Source organism: Sitophilus oryzae, unplaced genomic scaffold, assembly GCF_002938485.1.
Source record: "Sitophilus oryzae breed Bouriz unplaced genomic scaffold, Soryzae_2.0 scaffold_1494_pilon_pilon, whole genome shotgun sequence".
Classification (NCBI taxonomy): domain Eukaryota; kingdom Metazoa; phylum Arthropoda; class Insecta; order Coleoptera; family Curculionidae; genus Sitophilus; species Sitophilus oryzae.
In genome coordinates, this window is record NW_022146163.1 from 2,179,941 (window position 1) to 2,203,851 (window position 23,911).

General features: G+C 32.9%; 1 protein-coding gene across 2 annotated transcripts in view; it reads right to left on the minus strand.

Annotated features, from left to right (window-relative positions):
• Positions 1–23,911, minus strand: part of LOC115877495 (high affinity cGMP-specific 3',5'-cyclic phosphodiesterase 9A) — a 543,425-nt gene that overhangs the window by 74,060 nt on the left and 445,454 nt on the right. Inside the window, exons 1-3 of one of the 2 annotated variants that reach the window (XM_030893691.1) lie at positions 13,487–13,566; positions 3,095–3,222; positions 1,415–1,610 (exon numbers count right to left, since the gene is read on the minus strand). In XM_030893691.1, the coding sequence (XP_030749551.1) occupies positions 1,415–1,586 (172 nt within the window). In that variant the 5' untranslated portion in view covers positions 1,587–1,610; positions 3,095–3,222; positions 13,487–13,566. Of the gene's footprint in view, positions 1–1,414; positions 1,611–3,094; positions 3,223–13,486; positions 13,567–23,911 lie in introns of those variants that run through there. The other variant, XM_030893689.1, reaches the window with a different exon arrangement.

Below are 23,911 nucleotides of genomic sequence, written 5' to 3' on the forward strand. Positions count from 1 at the left end.
AAAATCGAAACCCTAAAAGCGTGGAAAAGAAGTACGTGGCCGCCGAGGTCGAGCGTCGATAATCAGTTACAGAAGTTACTTCTGTTCGCGACAGGGAACTAAAACTCTAGGAGCGCGACGGCTGGAGCGAAGTAGGTCGCCGCCGAGGTCCAGCGTCGATGCCTAGTTACAGCAGTTACTTCTGTTCGCGACAGGGAACTACAACTCTAGGAGCGCGACGGCTGGAGCGAACACGTCCCGATCGAGATCGCGCGGCGCTATGGACATACCAGTTCCAGATACTACTGTTGACGACCGACGAAATCGCGACGGCTGGAGCTAAACACGTCGCTATGCGGTTACTACTGTTCGAGCTAACTTCAAGTGCGATTATAAATAATTTATTTGCAAATTATAAATAATTTATAATTTTGTCGTTATTATGATCGTCGTTCTTCAGTAACAATTTCCTGATTCGTTGTGAAGCACGACAGTACGTCGTAAAAAAATACCGCTCTAAAATCGCGTTACTCAAATACCGACACATCACTAATGTTAGGTAACTTAATCACTTTAAACATTAGGCAATTCACCTTTGATTTTTTTTCTTTAAATAATTAACATACTAGTAAATATTATCGAATAAATAATTAATATTCGAATAACAATATTATTTTTTCTAATTTATATATTTACATTTTCTATTTTATGATATGGAAATAAAATATACGCAAAAGAAAGACAGACGATTGGTCAGTGAGTGTCAAAGACAAAGATAATCAGAGAGTCGAATGTCGCTGACGTGTCTTCAACAAAAATGAAGCGAATTTACTTATCCACGAAGTAATATAAAATATAAGCTTACAACATGAGGAATCACAGCCTAAGTTTTTCGTGCCAGTAAGTACAGAAGAAAAACTTGATTAAACCACGAGTGAAAGTGTGGTAAATCTAAACCTTTCGATATACTGTCGTAATTAACAGAGTTATGAAAAAGCACAACCAGAAAAAAATATCTATAGGTATCGAATATAAATTAAAAGAGGGAAGTAATCTTCCAAGATATAAATTGGATACGTCTGAAACTTTATTACTTATCAATCATAAAAGAGAACGGCTTTAATAAAACCTTTAATTAACCCCAGCCGTTCGTTCTCGTTTTAACGCGGATCAGAGACAAAATTAAAACTGCTAAATTAATAAAACGGATGATTAAGTAATAATTAAAAAAAGTAAAAATGTTTTCGAAAAGTAAAAAGAGGTTCCGAACCATGATCCTCGTCCATATCATTATCATTAACCTAACGACTACACAGAAAAAACAATATTTTTAAATCAAGAATATGAAAATTCTGACATACATCACTGATTGGTCTGAATTACTGGTCATGAGTTTGGGTTAACCATGCCGTTACATACCAATGTACGTACTTACCGAGCCAGCTCAGGTTTGGATCAGTTTCGAGTCGATCGCGAAAAGCGTCGACTTCTTTTCTGAGCTCTTCGACGGCCGGCGGTAGAGGGAGCTCCGTGCGCATCTGCCGTTCCACAGCAGAAATGCGAGCTTCCAGCGCCTTCAGGTCGGCGCAGGTTGATTCTTGCAACATGGCCAGACCGTTTGCTGCGACCACCTAAAACAACAAGAGAAACTATAAAATACGTCTACTGGGTCTACTGGGTATGTGTCTATGAAAGGAATTTGAAGAATGCAGACACAATATTGGAGTATGATTAATTTACTACAAAACACATTTAAATAAATAGCAATATAAACACATGGCCAAAATTGTTGCATATAACGATATTTATATTATATTTTGGACCTAATATGATTCTTTATATCTTTTTGGGCATATTGGCTTACTACTCGACTAACTAATATAAAATTAAAAATCTAAGTGCAGCTAGGCTGTTATTATAATTTTATTTCATAATGAGTGAGAATCAACAAAAACAAATTTCATTTTAAACAGAAAATATTGAAAACAATTTTAATTATTTCTCTTGTGAGAAATAATTAAATACTAATAGGCAATACTAATAGTCTGTATTGCCTCCTCGAGCCTCAATGCAAGTTGTGAGACGACGTGGTATGCTCTCAATTAAGTTGTCCAGAAGATGTTGAGGAATGGTTTCCCATGTTTCGCGCGCAGCAATTTTCAATTCATTTAAGGTACGGGGGGATCATCCTTTTAGCAATATGGCGTTTTAGTATGTCCCAAGCATGCTAGATCACATTCATATCTGGAGACATCGGTGGCCACCACAGCTTTATTATATCCTCTTCCTCACAAAATTCGCGAACCGCTAAACTGCGATGGAGAGACAAAATTCCAATTAGGTCCATTTGCTCCTATCTCCTCAGCCCATTGCAGTCGCGTAATTTTGTGCTGTAAATTAAGCTTCTGAACACGTAGAGGCCTCCTTAAATGTAATCTTCTGTCATGGAGTCTTCTTGCTATGGTCTTTCTTGAAACATTTACTCCTTCAAAGCGAACTAAGTCATTTTCAATAGCAGTATTAGAATGCAGGGGATTGCGTCGTGCAATTAGGGATATTTTACGGTCTTGCACAGGCAGTAGTAACTCTCTTTCTACCTCTTCCAGGCCGGTCTGTAACCTCGTTTGTCTCCCTGATTTTTTTTTTAATATTCGCGAAACATCGCTTTGGTTAACTCCTACAATTTCAGCTATTGCAACTTTTCGGTAGCCCTGTTGAGACAGCGTTACTATTCTGACTCTATTAAACTGTGAAATAATGTTTCTAGACATTTTACGGCCAAAACAATGGTCAAATTTCTTCTGAAACCCAAGAGACCACAAATCGAAATGTGCAAGAATTTGTAATAATATTGGGTCTGAACGATAAACATTGTTTACCATATCCATTTTAACAAAAAAATGTTTATTACAGATTACAGGATATTACAGATTACAGTTTTAGGATATAATGTTTTTAACCAAAGTTTTAGTAAATAAGTAATAGAATGGCAACACCGTATAGTAATTCAAATAAAAATAGCGTACTATTAGCAGAATTTTATGCCGAATCCGATTATTTTTTCGCTATTTCTAATATACTATTAAAAGTACTGGTACTAGCTGTGTATATTTACCTGTAATGAATATGGAGTCTCTTTTGAATTTGGAAGCAGGTCTGCACTGATATTGAGCAGCTGACCAGCAGCGTTGTACAATTTCAGAATATCACTTGGACCGGCCTCTGCAGCAGCTCGAAAAATATCTGAAACAAAATTTTGTATTATAATCTCAGATACTGAGAAGAGCACTACCAATATTAAGGAAAAAAAAATGTGTGTGCACTATGTGCGCATATTTGAAGTGGAAACTTCTTACGAACAGCTATTAAATTGAAGGACATGTCTGAAAAAGTGTAGTTTGAAATTGTTGAAAAAGTAATAAATTAAAAATTAATAAATAATTTAAATCGCTTTCAAAAAATTTGTATTAAAATGACCGTCTGTCACGTGCCGAGTTTGGTTCCAATCGACCCAGAATTAAGAAAAATCCAGATGATTTCGTCCATTTAGAGGCATCGGTTCGAAACGTCGAGGGCGCCATCCTGTAGCCCGTCCCCAATTATGCCAAAGTCGACCCACATTTTTCTTCAATAACAAATACTTAGTCCCACCCTGATGAAGATGTAAACGAAACATCGTATCCAATTTTGCAGGGTGAGATCGTGTGCTCCGTAGCCTACCCACATAGCCTACCCACCAAATTTTTATGAAATGTGTTTGTTCTTTCTATTCAAATCAAGTTCTTGATCTACAACAACTTGCCAAAACTCTTTTTTAATACAATAGAATAAAAGAATTGCATAGTTTGTATTCTAGAGAAACGAAAATATATCTACCGTTACCTTCAGCATTATCTAGAAAGTTTTTATTGCCGCAACCTTCTCAAAGTTTACAACTTTTGCCTCTATTATGCACCGAACTAATTCGAGCAAGCTTGGAGAAGTAACGAAGCAAAAGAAAGAAGTATTTACATATTAGAGGAGTAATTCTCTTAAGTTAGTTAAAGCCGGTTTTAAGTTTATTTGAAGTTTAAGAAACGAGCCGCAACCCAACCCGCAAAACGCTAGCTTTAGAGATTATTTTAAAGTAATTATATAAAGTTAATATAGCACTTAATAATTAACAGATTGGATGGAGATATATGCAAAATTTAAATAAAGAAAAGTTTAGTTAAAAGGGTTAGTTACACTATAGATGTTGTTAATTTGTTTATTACTCGCGGCAAGAGCTTTATGTTTGAAATATGGCAACCTCGGCCCGCTCGTCGACAGACCACGCGACGGGACGAGTCGGCAGAAACCCCTATAAGTACATGCGTTCTCAGTAGGCATTGTTGCCATTCTGTTCCCCTATAAGTAACTGTCGAGTTAATAACCTGTATAGGGTGATTCACGGCGATGGCACGTTAGACGTTTACGGAGAACCAGTGAGAGAATTTTTTTGAAAATTTGCATTATTATATAAAGGCACCTGTTTCATCTTTCTAAAATATTTTCAGCATTACATTGTTGCCGGATCATTCGAAAAGTGGTAGCATCTTTCATATTTTAAAGAGGACACCCTGTATATTTACTGTATATTTGTATATTAATATTAATAATATTTGTATATTACATTTTTGGAAACTACCTTTCATAATCTCATCATTTTTCTATTATACTAATCTATACCTATTTCTAATAGTTTTTAAGATAAAAAATAAAATATATATGTAAAATTGACAAAAACATGATCGAAAAATAAGCACTGGTAAAATCACGAACTAAACATTTTTAAAGTTGAAATTTGGGTTATAACGTAACGAAAGTTGATATATTCGATCGGTCTAAATCAACCAATTGGGTATTACACAGAGAGAGCAAAAATATTATTTCCGTTTGTTATAAAATTACTAAACTCTTTGTTATTTTAAATTCAACCCTATGAATATTATTTAAAAAATCAAAAGACTAATAAAATTGCTTTTCAACGATATATCATGTTCCTATACCTAAACCTTCCGGTTTCTTAAGTAGAGCTATTTAAAAATTATTAATTCTACACTCAGATGCAAAAAAAAGGCAACGGAGAAATTTTTGGTCAAATTGAAAATGTTATATTTTTGTTATTTTTAGCCCTATTTTCATGATATTTTTAGCAACCTGTATATAATTACACTTCGTTTTTTTTATAAATTTTAGTATTTAACATATTATACAGGGTTAATCGGGGAGTTGTTTTTTTACCTTAACTTTAAAACACCCTGTGCAATAATTTCGTGTGTAAATTTTCTTAAAATATAATTTTACGATCAGAACCATGTCTCCTGAGCATTTTGTTTTTTGGATCATGTCAATATATGCCTTGGTTAATTTTTAAGAGCGAAATGAACTTGACACGAACAATTTGCAATTTTTTCAATTATCACTTCTTTTTTAAGTTATTTTTCAATATGACAAGCCGGCTTTGGTGATTATTGTGAACTAAATACTACTATGAACTGCCCATACTGTTCGACGTTTGGGACATGCTTGGCAGGAAGGTTAGAGTTCGCAAAGCGGTACTAGCTTCATTAAATAAATTTCGGTTGGTTCTTAAAGATGAATGGGAAAGTATAACACAATATGATATATATGCAGCCAGATATACAGGGTGTTTCAAAACAAATGCGAAAAACTTTAGGGGGTGATTCGTTGTTCAAAATAAAGGGTAGTTTGCTTTATAAACGTTGGGTCAAAAGTCAACCATTAGGGAGATATCGCGGTACAAAGATGGCGGAAAAATAATGTTTTTATTTTTTATCTTGAAAACGAAAAGAGATAGACTAATGAAATATTATGGAAGCATTACTGTTATGAAAACACACTTTCAGGTAATTTTTTTGCTTTTTTAAAATGAGTGGAAGGGGTTGAAATAAACTACCCCTATCATTCTTGTTAACGAAATTTAAAGAAAAATCTTATCAAACACATGCAAATGCTTTAATTTGGATAGTTTAGTTTGTTTAGAAACTTTTTTACCTCTTGTGTTTTTTTGATAAAACACACCGATTGGAAATTAAAAAATAAAATGTAAAGCATTACATGTCAGGACAAAAAACATTTTTAGATTAAGAATCTAGCGATAATAACGATAATAATAATCATCTAGATAATAACGTATTGCAGTAGAGTAATGTCAAATAAAATAATATTAGGAACATCCTAAAAAGTAACAGCGGCCGACTAGATTTTTTCCTAAAGAAATTGCAGCAGCCCACTAGATTCGTTATCAGAAAATGTTTTTGTCCTGACATGTAATGCTTTACATTTTATTTTTTAATTTCAAATCGGTGAGTTTTATCAAAAAATACAAGAGATAAAAAGTTTCTAAACAAACTAAACTATCCAGATTAATTTTTTTGCATGTATTTGATAAGATTTTTCTTTAAATTTCGTTAACAAGAATGATAGGGGTAGTTTATTTCAACCCCTTCCACTCATTTTAAAAAAGTGAAAAAATTACCAGAAAGTGTGTTTTCATAACAGTAATGCTTCCATAAAATTTTATTAGTCTGTCTCTTTTCGTTTTCAAGATAAAAAATAAAAACATTATTTTTCAGCCATCTTTGTACCGCAATATCTCCCTAATGGTTGATTTTGACCCAACGTTTATGAAGCAAACTACCCTTTATTTTGAACAAGGAATCACCCTCTGAAGTTTTTCGCATTTGTTTTGAAACACCCTGTATACAGGCATTATATCAGACAAGGCAAGCAATGGAGAGTATTAGGCTATTTTTTACAATTTTTTTTCCTGTTTGTATACTTAAATATTACAGATGCTTTCTTTAATATCGTTAGTTCTGTTATCGTTATTAATGTTTATTAAAACCAAGACTGTATTGTTAGTCTTACACGTTTTTTTATAATTTAGTATAAAGTATCCAATACAGCGTAATACGACAATAGTCACCAAAACCATATCGTCATATTAAAAAATTACATCAAAAGATATTGATGATTGAAAAAATTGCAAATTGTTGGTGTCAAGTTCATTTCGCTCTTAAAAATTAACCAAGACATATATTGACATGATCCAAAAAACAAAATGCTCAGGAGACATGTTTCTGACCGTAAAATTACATTTTAAGAAAATTTACACCCGAAATTATTGCACAGGGTGTTTTAAAGTTAAGGTAAAAAAACAAACCAAACCAAACCCCTCGATTAACCCTGTATAATATGCCAAATACTAAAGTTTATAAAAAAACTTACTTTTACGAATTATAGTTGATATAATTATACACAGTTTGCTAAAAATCATGAAAATAGGGCTAAAAGTAAGAAAAATATAACACTTTAAATTTCACCAAAAATTTCTCAGTTGCGTTCTTTTTGCATATATTTTCATTTCAAGAATTTCGTTACCATGACAATTTTAGAAATTTAGCACGTAAACTGATTGATAAGTACTTATAAAGTTTGAATATTTGTCATGGCAACCATTTTCTTTAGACGAAACAATTATAATAGAATTATTATCTTCTAAATGGTTTCAAGCTGGGAAAAGAGAACCAAAATACGGAGATCAAACGCAGGATCCATTTGGCATGGGTAGCATTTGGAATGAGTGATATTTTGAAGAATAAAAAGGTGCCCATCAACCTAAAGAAAAAAGCTTACAACAGCTGCATTCTACCTGTGCTTACGTACAGCTTAGAGACTATGGCAATTACCCGAAAAACTGCGAGTTGCATAAAGAGCCATGGAAAGAATCATGTTAGGAGTCATTTGAGGGAAAAAATGCGGAACGTCAAAAAACAAAACTAATAGATGTGGTTAAAAGAGTGGCAAGTGACAATGGGGACACTGACAATTTAGTAACAATTTAGTGGCAATGGATCGGACATGTGGCAAGGCTGGATCCAGAGCGATGGCCTCAAAAAGTCATTCTATGGAGACCTAGGGGAACAACATGAAGTGTGGCCCGACCAAAAAAGAGATGGGTCGATGACGTCAGAACAGTGGCGGGAAGAGAATAGATAAGATTGGCTAGAGATCGCGAAGCATGGAAAATCCTGGAAGTTCCAACACTGGATGGAACCAAACGAGGCTGAGAAAGAAGAAGAAGAAATGGTTTTACTGAAGAAACCACAAGGTTTAGGTATAGGAACATGATATATCGTTGAAAAGCAATTTTGGTTGGGTTTTGATTTTTTAAAAAATATTCATAGGGTTGAATTTAAAATAACAAAGATTTGAGTAATTTTATGACAAACGGATATAATTATTTTTTCTGACCTCCCTGTTTGATATCCAATCAATTGATTTAGATTGAATGGATATGCCGACTTTCTTTTACGTATAAACCAAATTTCAGCTTTCAATATGCAGAATTAACGATTTAACCAATCCTTATTCAAGATCATGTTTTTGTCAATTTTACACATGTGTTAATTTGTATCTCGAAAACTATCAAAGACAGGTATAGGTTAGTATATATAAAAATTATGTGATATCAAAGTAGTTTTCAAAAATATAGTAATATACCAAGTGTTCCAATTAAAACAACAAAGATGTTACCACTTTTAGTATGATGCGGTAACACTGTAATACTGAAAATATTTTAGAAAGATGGAGCAGGTGCAACACTGTAATGCTGTAAAAAAATAATTTAGACACATGGACCAGGTGCCTTTATGCAAAAATCCAAATTTTCTAAAAAATCCTATCAGCGGTTCTCCATAAACGTCTAACGTGCCATAGCCGTGAATCACCCTGTATAAACAACGTCAAATGCAGATTCTGTGGGGAAAATGGGGAAACACCAGAACACCTCATTACAGAGTACGCTGAGACTACAACCAAGTTATGCCATAAACTTTGGCACGACTGATATCAGAGATGCTTTGTAAAACCGTCTCAGATACTGGCTTTTGTCAAAGCCCTGAGACTGTATGATGAGTTATAACTGAAGAAAAGCGGACACAATATATCTATAAGGTCGCGGTGGTTAACTTCTCCCCTCCTGTATAACCTACAAAGATACATGAGACAGGATATTTTCCTTGAGTTTTGATAAATAGTAAAATAATTAAAAATGTCATCAAAATTAGATGAAAGGGCATCAAACAAAGTAGCAAAAATAAAATAAATATAGTTTCGAAACACGCTAGCTTGTTTCTAGCAAATTTTCTCTGATAAATGTCAATTTAGTGCCATCTCTGGGACGGCCGAGCAATCTTGACACTAATTGAATCGCAAATCCTATCGAATATTAACTCTATCCGAAGTTTGTTATTAGAGCAGAACGAGGCGTTATGCCCTATTCCGACAGTTTCATATTAATTCGCTTATTATAACGCATTTCTGAAAGTAATGTGTTTATTGGAAATATATACTTTATAGCAACTTCCAATTCCTTGACTATTTATTCTACTCGACTTTATTCTCTCTACTACTTCCCCTGGAGGTGCAAGACCTTGTCGTTGGTGGGAAAGCTCCTGGTCAGATGCTGGGGGGAATCCCCCTAGCACTTGGCTTGGTCTAAGAAGCATCTCACTCGTCGTCTTGTCCCTGACTGTAGTGTCGTGGCCAGGGAATTGCACCAAGACATATAACGATACCGGGCGGTGCTACGGACAGCCTCAACCTTGGGGCATCGGGGGGCACCCCATTGTATTTTACCACTTACTTCTACATGCGGGGCTCTGAGAAGTGGACCGACTGTCCCTAGCGACTCATGGGAAAACTATGAGATCTGGTAATAATAGTAATAAAAACATCACCGGTGAAGCTGTGGGGAAACCCCCTAGCGACACTGGGAACAGTAACAATGAAAGTTCCAAGGGGCCAAACCCAAAGAGAACTACAGGAGAGGTGACTGACACTTGCGTGAGGCCATCCTCCGCAAGTGGCATACAAGCTACCACCTCCTCCAAGGGTCGGGAGCCTACCTCCTACCTCTAAACTCAACAGGCGACACAAGCTACCGTTTCGTCTACCCGGCCTGGGTCGTAGCTCCTCGACTGTGAAGGACACGGGTCTCCGTAGGAAGTCCTGGGACTGTATGATGAGTTATAACTCAAGAAAGGGGGACACAATAGATCTCTAAGGTCGCAGAGATTAACCCCCCTCCCACTTATTCTAAAATTCTATTCTAAAATTCTCTCTACTAATTAAAAGTTAAAAGTGGTGAACTTTTAAAAAGTCTATATTTCGAAGGAAACTATAACAAAATATCAAGTGTGCTATATTTTTGGAAAGGTAATTTTAAGTTCTTTTCATTTTATTAAAAATATACAGGCTTTCCTAAATAAAAAATCAAATTTTCTGCTGATAAAATTACTAACTGTTCTCTTAAATTATTCATTTTAAAAAAAATTATATTTAAACCATTAAATTCTACGTAAAAAGGTGCTTTGGAAATATAAAATATTTTGGAAATATGAAATATATAAAAAAATATTTTGGTGCTTTGGAAATATGAAATATATAATAAAAATACAAAATTTTCCATAACAAAAAAGTTACAGCGATTTATTAACATTTTTGAAAAACACCCCGTAACTCATAAACGGTAACAGATATCGATGTGCGGTTATACCATCATGTTTTTGATAAAAATTGAGCTCCAGACACCGATATTAGTTTTCGTCTATCTCCTATCTGGAAAAGGATGTTTTCCTTTAAAAGCGTCGAATTTGACCCACCCTGTACATATCGTTGTAGTAATAATGAAAATATTCTATTCTAATCATATCAAAATTAAGTAGAATAAAAACGAAACATACTGCTCTTTAGAGCAATCTTTTAAACAACCCCCATATTACCTACCCACTGTCCAATTTGCATTTTTAAATTTAAACCCGTAATCTCTCCGCATGCTGCGGAATAAAGCATATAGCTAAGATTCCGCCTTTTTCGCTGTAGAAAACAGAGTCGTAAAAGAGAATGAGAACGGGCCTGGATTTATTTCAATTACTAGCTTGCAACGGGCCGGGCACCGTTCCGGCCCAATAAGCTTTATCTTCGTCTCAGCTTTAGAGCGTCGCTAACAGTGATCGCGTAAGCTTCAACCGGCAGTTTCGTTCAGCTTTTAATTAAGAACAAAGTTTTAACAACTATTAATTAATATATGGAACGGTGTAGGTGGGCTCAGATTGCAATATCGAACATCCTAACATAAAATACTTAATTTAGTAAATATAACAAATAATTAAGAACGTTACCAGCAAAGGCACAAAGGCCCTCATGATATGCAGAATACTGGCGGAAAATAGATGGGGCTGCACCCCTAACATTTTGCGCTGGATGTATACAATGATAGTAAGACCCATGATTACCTATGGAGCAGTTGCTTGGTATACAAAACTAGAGCAACGTACAGCAAGGCAAAACCTGTGCCAAGTACAGAGACTGGCATGCAACTGCATCACAGGTGCCATGAGAACATGCCCAACAGCAGCAAAAGAGGTCATCCTAGACCTAACACCACTGCACAGTATTCGGTAGATATGCCAATGCGACAATGATTAGAATGGTCATTGACGGAAACAATACTGGAAGAATTTTCAGGTCAGGGGCTTGGAACACTCTCAAAAAGAAAATTCCACTTCTCCAACTCTCAGTGGATGACATACCAAGAATCTACAACTTTGAGAAACACCTCACTGTAGTATTGAGTAATAAAAAGGACTGGGAGGGAGAAACGTTTGCTCAGCATGTAAAAGACCATACCATAACGTGGTATACGCTTCCAAAACCAAAGCGGGACAGGGATATAAGTATTTAGGCCAAAAAATAAAAACTAAACTAAAAACTAAATACTATCAAAAAAGATGCGTACAATGTATCTTAGATAGATAAATTGTACGCTTATAGAAATTATCAAAAAATAGCCAGCTTATCCGATAGTAAAGCAGCACTAAACGCGATCAACTCAGCAACCATCAATTCAAAGTTGGTCAAAGAAAGCCTAGAGAAACTGAACGAATTAGGCAAAGAAAATAAAGCCCTCCTACTCTGGGTGCCCGCTCACCAAGGGATAGAAGGCAACGAAAAAGCAAATGATCTAGCTAGAAAAGGAGCGAACACTCCACTAAATGGACCAGAACCGTTCTGTTTTCCAAGCGAAAACCAACTAAAAGCGGAACTGAGGAACCTGGAGGACTCCATCCGTAACCAGGAATGGGAGTCGTCCACCGGTATAAGACACTCGAAAAAGTTCTTCAGAACTTACGACCGAAGTACAAGCAATCTTCGGATTGTCACGGGGTTTCTAACAGGACACTGTCTCCTCAACGAACACCTCAGTAGGCTGAGGCTGAGGAATAACGGGAATGCATATTCTGTGGGGAAAATGTGGAAACAGCAGTACACCTTATTACTGAGTGCGACGACCGGCTGATTTCGAGGATAGAGAGCTGGCCTCTGTGAAGCCGTCTCAGATACTAGCTTTTGTTAAAGCCCTGAGACTGTATCATGAGTTATAACTCGTTATAACCCAAGAAAGGAGAACACACAATAGATCTGTATGGTCGCGTTGATTAACTCCCCTCCTAAAATTTCTACAATCTACAAATATAACAAAATATTTTTTTCAAACGTCACACAATTATTAATTTTTGCCACGTGATTGACAATATAAAAAATAGTTTTAACGCCTAGGTATAAAAGAAAGGCGCTTTTATGCCTAAGCACAAAAGCACGAAAATATATTAGTAAACTGACATAAAGTGTTAAATTAAACGAGAGTAACTATAGTTTCATTATATACGGGTGGTCCGTACTGTATTCTGGAAGCTTCGGCAACATATTCTGCAGATAAAAGTAAGTAAAAAAGTTCGTATAAATGTATGTTCTAAAATGCTTAGTTTCAGAGATACAGGGTGTAGACTTTCATTTTTATTTCGATCTTTTCCAAATCATTTCTGAAGTAACGTCAATATTTGGATAAAAATTGGTGTCTGGGAGTTTTTTTAGCATGAGAAATTTGATTTTGATATGACTCCTACTTGTATAGGGCGCCACTTACATATTTTTTAACTGGTTTGAGGATTAATAACTTTTCGTCCGTACCTGTATAAAACTACTGTAAAAAGGTCTCTTGCTAGTTCTCGAGATATTTAGAATCGAAATTATGAATACCTGTCATCATTGACATAAATTAAACATGTTGACTAAATAATTATTAGACTGAAATGATAAATTTGAATGTTTTTGTGCCAAAAGTTCAACAGAAACTGTTTTATCATCATTTTTTTGAGGAAAAATTTAAGATCAATTTAAAAAAATAAAAGGTTCCCAAATTTTGTCTTCTGTTTAAGAGTTTAAGTGGCGAAATACTCAGTTATTGTCCAAAAATTGCGCTGGGGAGACTGCTTTATATGATATTATATATCTTTTAAGTACCTACAGATATATAAATATATAATAGATGCTCTATAATTAATTATTTTCTATTAATAATATGTAATTACAAATATAATAAATCTGTGTCCAATACCTTAAAATTATATCCCCTCGCTCTTACTTTTAGCCATTAAATCAACATTGTATACATAAACCATAAAAAATAATCCAATTCATTTTCCATATTTTTTGTTTCGACCAACACTTCATCACATAGTACACTGGTAGACAACAAGTTCAATTCTAACAACATATCCCGATGTTGACAGAATTTATAAACTCCCATCCTGATATATAGACTTTTCGATGACTGATTGCAGCGAGATTTCGGTATTTGTTTACGTAGATAGCTGCTAATATGAAAATTATGATGTATTTGCACCTGGTACTGAGATTAGTAAATGAACGAAAGAGTGATAGCCCGGGATAATGATAGCTTAGTAAATTGTGACAGATAATACAGTTTGTTTATAATCACTGAATTAAATGGTGTACATCTATTTTTCCTTGTATTAATAACAAAATTTAATATTGAAACAATAATTATGATTAATCCATATCTGATAAAATATGTAGTAAACAAGAAATAGATAAATTCTATAGGCTTGGTCTCCGCCGTTGCTGCCACCATCGGAGAATATCGTAAACAACTAGTATATACAAATACACTGGTTTAAATAGCGAGTATACGAAAAATTTATTATATGTATAATTATTCTATATAAGTGTTTTGAAGGTCTAACTTGTATTATAATTTATTATATATTCCAGCTAAAAAAACTCTTTAGATGAGTTAGGTTAGGTCAGGTTAGGTTAGGAAAGGTTAGGTTCGCTATTTTAGAAGATGTTCATAAAACATTATTTATTCACTTGTTGATTCAAAAAAAGTATCCATTAATATTGCAAATTATATTTTATCCTTATGTCTATTTAATTTTTTGATTATGTAACGAGCACTTTATTTACTCACTTGTTTCGTCGAACTGCTTGAATCCATTTTTGCTCTTGAACAAATCGGTGAGAGAAACTATGAATCGATAAAATGTTGTTTCGGGAGTAGAATATCCGGGAAAGTTCAGTTATTGAATGTTATTGCACCCAACAACGTCTTAATTACTCTCCTTTACGCGTTAAGATTTTTTCGGCTATTTTATTAACATTTGAAATTGTCAAAAACCATAACACGACGCCTAGTTCAAATTCTTTTTCACTTATTTTTACTACCCGAAACAGCGTTCCATCACACAAACCTCGTACCTGAGTGTTTTATAGTCCCAATAACCGCACTAGGAAAAAACTAAAATACTTTAATATTATGACAAAGCCACGATTTCAATATTATTTTAATGCGATCAGCATGAACTGTAACAGGGACGGCGTGAGATGCATAGCGAAAATTTCTGATTTCTGCCGTATACAGCGCCGCGGTCGGAATTTTTTGAAATCAACTGAAATGCACCAAGCCTATAGAGAAATATTCTAAGGAAAACTGAAACAGAAAACTATATAAATAAAAATATGCTTTTCAAGACTTTTACTAATTATTGTATATTTATGTCAGTCAAAATAGTTTCTAGGGGAGGCATATTGCTTTAGGTAAGATAAGGTAAGGGGTGTTTATGTCCCATAATTTTCAATCATTGGAAACATAATATAGATAGCTGCCATAGGCAGATGAGAGCTTAAAATGAAGCCTTCATATATCCAAAACCAAACCAAACCAAATCTTAGAGCGTATATAATAAAAAAATAGAACCTGCCAGTCTATAAAGCGTTACTCTACTTCAGATCAGAATAACTGAAGGGGTGTGTTTATAATAGCTTTTTACCAAAAATCACATCTAGAAGGGGGTTCTTTAAGTGACATCAATAACAAAGACAGAATAGTTTTTTAGAAAATCATCCCTCTAGGGGTAAAATGTAGGAGAGTGTATGTAAATTTTCTGATTCTAGGAACACGAAATAATTAATTATGACTATACCGAGTGTTTCTCAAAAGTGGCTCACCCCTATACCTTTTTTATTTTTTCAGATAAAGAAAAACAATATTTGGTATGTTAGTGTATGACATAAATTAGGATTGATGGACATATTTAATTGTTTCCGGTCATTTCTTGTTTCATAAAAAAAATAGTATTTAAAATTTCAATCTAGGGTGCCATTGCTGTATTAAAAACAGTAATTTTTATCAAGGAGCCTTGGAAAAATAAATTTGATTATCTAATGTTTTTCGTGTATTATCCTGGCCGGTTAAAAGATTCCCAAATCGTATTTTTAATGATATCTTTTTTTTCAAATAAAACGAGGGTGGCTCACTTGTTTATTTGGAAAAGGTATTTTTCTACGAATAATTTGGTACCATACACTTGGTATTTCGAGTCAAATTGTCATTATGAACCGCATGTTACAACTTCAATATGCGAAAATGTCAAAAGTTCAGAAATGCTATATTATTCTAACCAGAGTTTCATTTACTTTCGAGTGAAGTAAAAAAATACCGATGGTGTCATTTGAAACTCAAAAGTTGTAAAAAATGTCTATACCTATGTGTCGGATTCATCTCTCCAAAAACATCCTTTATGAGTATTTCGCCACTACACTGCAAGAAAATCTACACAATAAAATAGTTATTTTTTGTAAACACTTCTGCGTTAAACCTAAACGGATACTGCTTGTCAGAAGTTATGTTTACAGTTATACAAATTTGCCTAACAAAGAAAAAAATGCTTAACGTGTAGTGGCGAAATACCCATAAAGGATTTTTTGGAGAGATTAAAAGTTGTAGTTATTTCCGGTGAAACAGGAAGTGACCGAAAACAATTGAATACGTCAATCCTGATTTATGTCGCATACTAACTTACAAAATCTCTTTTTTTACCTGAAAAAATAAAAAAGTTATAGGAGTGAGCTACTATTGAAAAACATCCTGTATTTTGGTATATGATTGGACAATTAAATACTTACGTTAAATAAGTTTATGAATTAATATGTTTAAAAAAAGAGACTAGGTACTATTTTTAAAAACTTTTTTAGAAAAAGTTTAAAAAGTAAATACAAAGAAAGAATGCTATTAAAATGTTATCTTATAAATTCTAATAAAGGCAATTAAATAAATAAATCTCCTTTTTTTAAGTTTCGTAATGGCATATTTTAAAAATATTACTATAATAACCGTGTTCTCCAGAGAGAACAAGAATGAAAAAAGAATGAAACAGGGAAGCGAAAAAGCGGAAACGGTAAGTTTCTTGCGATAAAATCGCGTTAAATCGTATCGGACACCGAAGTTTAGTGTTTAACTTTAATCTAATAATGCCCGTAGAATGAAGTTATTCCTTTATCAGATTTCATATTAATTGGTTCTGGTTTCGATTTCCGCTGCTAGAAATAATTCCCAGATAGCTATTTTCCATTTATTTCTCCTTATTTTATTCAAAAAGTTTTAATATTAACCTTCCTCTATATTATTTTGTAACTTCATAATCAGTCTACCATTCTTACAGGAGACTTACTATACAGGTTCGCTTTTATGTATGGAAACGGTCGATTATTAGGTAAAATATACAAGGTACCGCACAAAGTTAAATACAAAAATTATAGCGTTTTTAAATGTCTATTGGCTATTATGTTATTTTCTATTAATAATTATTTCCAGCAGTCGCGGCTCGTAGTCATTATTGTAGGGAGGTCAATATCTAAATATATTGCGTCGATTTTTTTAAGACGCGCCCAAATTTAATTAGTTTCTTACAAGGTTGCGTGGGGATTTTTCAGATATCATTTATAATAATGTATTTAAGACCTGTACCAATTTTCAGCTCTATGCGAGTTATTGTTAATTGAAATGTCTATTTTGACTGGGGTAAAACTATATCTATCGAACCTTAACCCATAATATTTTGTATACGTAGTATACCTTACCTTGTTGGCGCCACGAGCCGCGGCATTTGGAGATACGTGTAAAACATAGCGGGAACGAAGGACAAAATTAAATTTTGACCGGTAGAAAAAATGGGTAAAATAAAACATTTCCAAGCGAAAATTGGACAAATTGAAGATTTTTAGGAGTAGTTTGGAATATCTTAAGATGAAAAAAAAGTAATATACAAAAAGTAAAATTTAAATAAGTTTTTCTAATTTTTTCTTGATTTTTTTGGAGGGCATTGACCATTTGACCTCATGGTTAAGCCGCCACTGATTTCTAGTGAAACTGACGCCATTGGTAACGAACATAGAAGAGTAAAAAAACAAAAAGAATTTGTCTGTAAAACGATCAATAATGGAAAAGAAAGACGAAGCAAGAAACAAAAAGAGTAGAAAGAGAAAATCGTATTAAATCAGATCGGAGACCGAAGTTTAGTGTTCAATTGTAATCTAATAAGGGTAGTCCGAATGAAGTTTTTCCTTTATCATATTTCAAGTTAATTGGTTTCAGTTTAAATAGTCAATTCTGAGAATAATTGTTATTAATTTTAAGGCAGAAAATCCTAATGTATTTTAATTATTCATTATATTGAAAAAAAAAATAGTAGAAAATATATCGAAAACTAATTAATATCTAATATGATACAATTTTAATTTTCATGTGTTTTTGATTTCTAGCTATACAGAAATACAGGGGAGTCTTAAATAAGTTCAAATATTTTCTGGGCTGGTTGATCTCGATAAAAGAAACATATTTTCTCTTTACTGCTTTTCAAATATGTCCAAAATATCCGAGTTACTTTACTTTGAAAATATAAAAAGTTTTTTTGGTTACATTTTGAGAACCACTGGATTTTCTCGGAGTTTTCTTTCTTGTATATTTAATCTACTACCTATGATGCCCTATCATCATGATATTATGCTTTTTAGGTAACTTAAAAATTTATCAATTTTTAGCCGACCATACCAACAGGTATGGTAGGCTACTAAGATCGACAAAAAAAAGTTTTTTTAATTTCACTCAAAAATGACCTAAAAACAAAATATTTTCATGGTGTCTGTCTGTCTGTCCGTCTGTCTGTCTCTCCGTCTGTCCGTCTGTAACACGATAACTCAAAAACCGCTAAACCGATTTTAACCAAATTTGGCACAAAAATACTGTGGCACCCGAGAATCTGGCCATTAGTTTTTTGTGGGGGTGGGGGGTTCGAAGGGGGTATAGGAGGGGAGTAAAAATTTTAAAAAATCGAAAAAAACTCGAAAATTACAGTAGCTAGCGAAACGCGGTTTTTAATTTAAGATTAGGAATAATATTTGCTACAAAATTTGTAATAACATCAAAATCAGTCAAAGTCGCAGTTTGTGAGATATTCCGTGTTTCCGTAGGTTCGGAAAAAGCTTAAAAACTATTTGTGGATTATCTTAGAGTTAAAAGAAATGATGTCATATACTAACATATGAAATCTCGTTTTTTTATCTGAAAAAATAAAAAAGTTATAGGGGTGAGCCACTTTTGAGACGCACTTGGTATAATTTTTTTATTTATATACCTATTTATATACCTAAAACTGCAAGACATTTTTTCATTAGTATTAAGACATAGATGTTATCATCTATCATTAATTTTAAAAATACCTTTAACGTAAATCAGTAATGCGAAACAATAAATATAAATCAAACAACTCTTAATACTTACAAACAAAAAACATACTTAACGTTTCAAGAGGTAAATTTACCCTGTCGTCAGAAGTAAATAACCAAGAATGATAAAAAAATATATAAAACTATGCTTAAAATTGTACTTTTTGTTGATTCTTATTGTCCATAACTTATAGTTGCGTCAAAGTGCTCTTCTTTCTCTGAAAAAAGTTCAATTATAGAGTTATAAAAAACGTCATTAACAGAATCACCATGAATTAAATCTGGAAAAATTGAATTTATTTGTATGGAAAAAGTGTCCTTAGTGAAAAAAGATTAGAAAATATTATTACAGCTAAAATTAATGCAGATTGGTCATTACGCGACGGGTTTTTAGAAAGCAAAAGCTATAAAAAATTGCTGCGAAACATTTCCTAGACTTTTAATAAAAAGCTTTTACTTGTCTTTATATAGCGGGCTCTGGAGTAACGGGCGCTTTTACTTTTATGTTCCATTAGCGTCTGAAGAAATGTCGTAAAGTATATACGCAATAGTTTTATAAAACAGCGTAATAGAAATACAAACAACTTCAGGAATTAGCTAAAGAAATAACTGACAGATTTAAAAATACACAATATTAAACAGGAGAGGAGATAGTGTGCATTCCTTGTCTGTCTCCAGTTTTAATTAAAAAAAAACGTATTTATATTATTTATATGGTTACGTATTTATTTCTTTCAATACTGTTACTTTGTAGGGCTGAAAACTATTATCAGTTCTAGTGTTTTTTCAGTCCTTTTGTAGAATGTAATATGTATTTCTTTCTACTTGATTTAAATTATATAATAAACATTACTGTGGGTGTGGCTACCTTTAAATTGAGTAATTAAAAATAATCTAAATTATCGACATGATGTAAATGTCGTCCTAAATTAAACATTAAATATTATATAAAACAACATGATGGCAAAAAATATTCAGATTAACCTCTAAAATATAAAAGGCTGAACCTTTTCAGTTATTTTTTCATATTATCCTTAATTTTCATTTAAAAATAAAAAACTTATAAACCAGGGTAATAAATATATAATTTTTTCGTTTTTTGCTCATATCCGTCCGTTTCAAATTATAATATTAGCTAGCTTTGCTTTTTATTATTTTTGTATAGCGGTTTATTGTTATTGCGATGTATATAGATACGAGACAAGAATATTCTTTACCGGTAATGAGGTTAGTAAATTATATTAGATTTATTTATATTTTTCATATAGTATCTTTTACATACCGATTTGGTCATCCTAAAAGCGTGGTCTGGACTTTAACGTATAAGACAGTGTTGTAAACGGCTTATGAAAAATCAAATGCATTAAAAGGAGATAAAAATTGGATTGATAATTTTTTTTTCTCCTATGCGGTATTGCCGGATATTGCATCAAAATTTCAAACCGCACAAGTAGGCCTTTATGAAAACTGTTGCATCTAGGATTGGAACTTTATTTTTCACAAGTTACTCATTTTACTCAGCTCTGTAATATCATATAATAAGATAATATATCTAAGCTACATATAATCTATTAAGATTATATTTAGCTTATGATTATATTATCTTCACTTCAACAGTATACATAGACGTTTTTAAAATAGTTTATATTTCTCTACACACATTTTCCTACACACGTAAAAACCGGCAACACTGTATGCAGCTTTTTATTTTGTCTCTCTGTCTGTCAACCGGTCATTTATATTTGGCTCTGTCGCATGTATTAAAATACAGACCACGCAAATAAAGTTTTTTGTAATTTAACAAGTAATTTTTACCTTGTGTATTGACTATTAGAAAATAAATTGCTCAAAATTAATTTAAAACTGAGAATATTGAATAATAGAAAATTACGAAATCCCAATATATTTTATCATAATTTCTTAAAATATGAGAGGCATATTTTGTGGCATTTAAAATACGCAATTTATTGTGGCATTAAAAATATGTTCACAACTATTTATATATTATTAGCAATATTTTGGTAGATAGCAAAATCTGCTAGTGTAAAAATAATAAATGGTACTTAAATTAGTAATTTAATTTTACTAATTTTACTAAATTATTACACTACATATTTTTATTGCTTAGTTCGCATTGTTTTGTTTTAAAAAAATGTATTTACTTATTATCCCAAAATTATGAACATGTTTTTAAAAAGGTTTCTTTAGAACATAGGACGTTCTAGAACATTTTTTTTTCGTTTTGATTGCTTTGGTTTCACTCTTGTTTTTTTTTTCTTTTTTCTCTGTTTGATTAATGCGCATCACAGAAATTGGAATAATGGAAATGACAACATTGCTTTTCTTTCTTCCCTGTTATGTCAATAATATTTAGATTTATATTTTTATGATAAACGTGATAACCGTTAGAATTTAAAATAAAATATACATATTTGTAAGATAATTATAATTATTATAATTATCTTTTTTCTTAAAATCTGTTTACTTTAGAAATAGTTTAGCTTAAACAATAAAAAGTGATATAATTTGAATCATTATTCGAGATACCTACGCCATATGCTAAATTTCTTCATCTACGTGTATGTTTTTATACATAGATAAATTCCTTATTGGTAGAAAAGCTAGAAGTATAATACATACATTGACAAGATACATGCATGAAAATACATTGATCATTCATGTCATCACATACATTTCAGATAATCAAAATAAAATCAGTTTTACTTTATTCCCGTATGTTAGTAAAATATAATTCTCTTTCTTTGCAGACTATATAACTCTAATTGGGATTATATTTTTAATCAATTGACAGTAGCTTTACAAATTTCCTTTTTTTTTGTCATATTTCTTCTTATTTTTCTAAAAGTGTTTATTTGTAACTATCTAATGTACCTAACATGTATTTATTATGAATCAAAAATGCCTAGTACCTAGACCTAACGAAAATCACGATCTCGAAAGTATCGTAACGAGCGTAACAGGAGCTTCAACGCCAAAAGCGATCGATCAAAGCGCGACGCTACGTACTTAGCAGTTCCAGTTACTACTCTACGCAACCGACAAAAACTCGACCCTACGAGCGCTCCAGGCAGTCGCGCGACCATTGGCACTGGAGCGAAGTACGTCGCCGTATTAGGTAGTTACCAGTTACATCTCTCTCAGACGAAGCGGTCGAGATCGCGCGACGCTACGTACTTACCACTTCCAGTTACTACTGTTCGCGACCGTCAAAATCGCGACCCTAGAAGCGCGACGGCTAGGGCAAAATCCGGCGCTATGCTGTTACTGCGGTTCGAGCTAACTCCAAGAGCAATTATAAATAATTTCTTTACAAATTTTAAATAATTTATAGTTTTATCGTTATTATGATCGTCGTTCTTCAATAACATGTTCCTGATTTATTGTGGAGAGTGACACGACGTTACAAAAAAATACCGCTCCAAAATCGCGTTACTCAAATACCGACACATCACTAGTTTTAATCAAAATTTAAAAAAAACATATTTAGTTAACTTTATTGTTTTTTTCCCTTGTTTTATTTTTCTAAGGGCGATTCTAATGTGAATACGCGATACGGCCAGGAACATTTTTAACGTTTAAGGTGGTAAATTAGAGAGTCTGAGAAAGGCCATAAAACTTAATCTCGGCTCGGTGTTTTTTAGACGCGATTTCGGGCTGCGATAATGGGTGATTTATGCACCGGTACTCTAACCGAAACAAATCTGAAAAAAAGGAAGCAACGTCGCAGAAAGGCGACGCGACGGTGGAGTGGAAAATGCGACACAACTGAAAATTTACGTCTTTAGGTTCGGTTGGTTTAGGTCTGTCTGTATTCGGATTTACTACCGATAAGTTTAAAGAAAATATCTACTTACTTAGTTAGGTATAAGAAATCTAGTACATACAGTATGTCCCCGGATTGTCTTTACAAGAGGAAAAACTGTATTATTATTGACATTTTGAGAAGAATGCATTCTTCATATAAATTTTTGATTGTTCTTAAACGGTTAATATCGTTTATACTTTTCCAAAATTCCATACCGTTTTAGAGAAAATTAAAAAAATAATCCTAAAAATCAAAGAGCATTTTTATGGTATTATCTTCCCTATTTTATTCTTTGATAGATTGTTATTGATAGAATTTTAATTAGCGTCATATTTTTGGCTGTTTTAAAATGTTAGAGAAGCACAAAACTTATTTAGTTCAATGCTACGGAAAGGGCGATAATAGTTATCGGAAAATGTGACAGTTAAATAAACAGCGAAAATATGACGTTAATAGTTATTTTTTATACAAGACGATAAAATGGTATTCTTTCGTCGACGAAAAGATTAATTCACGGGCGATGAAATCGCGAGTGAATTAATTTCGGGGGACGATAATGCAATTTTATCGTTGTGTATAAAACAATTCTTTTTCCATAGCGAGTTACGTTTTAAAAAATATTCAGAAATTATTATTTAAATTATTAATTATTATTTCAAGGAATTTATTACGAGTAGAAAAAATATTGTGCTGGGTTAGCGTTGGTTTCTATGTAATTTGATAAATCAATAAAGCTTGTCAGTTTTGAATCAATATTTTTTAATTCTCCATCGTGTCGATTATTGATTGAATTGGAGCCAGAAATGGCTCAAAACGAAATAAGTAAATTACCAACAGATATTCAGGCTGAGGCGACAAACGCCATATCCAAACTACTTCCATTTAAATCCCGAATAACTTATAAAAAGGAATATAAAAATTTTCAAAAATGGAAGCAATTAAAAAACGTACGAGGAGAAATAAAGTTTTTAACCTATCCTCGCTGTTAAAGTATCATTTAATCTACCCTAGCGGTTAAAAAAAATAAAAATTAATAAGAACCATCTATCGCAAAATACCCCCTTCAAAAATTCATCTGTCATGTTAAAAAATAAAAGTAAATAAAGCGCCTCTCGTGTTTGTTCGCATACT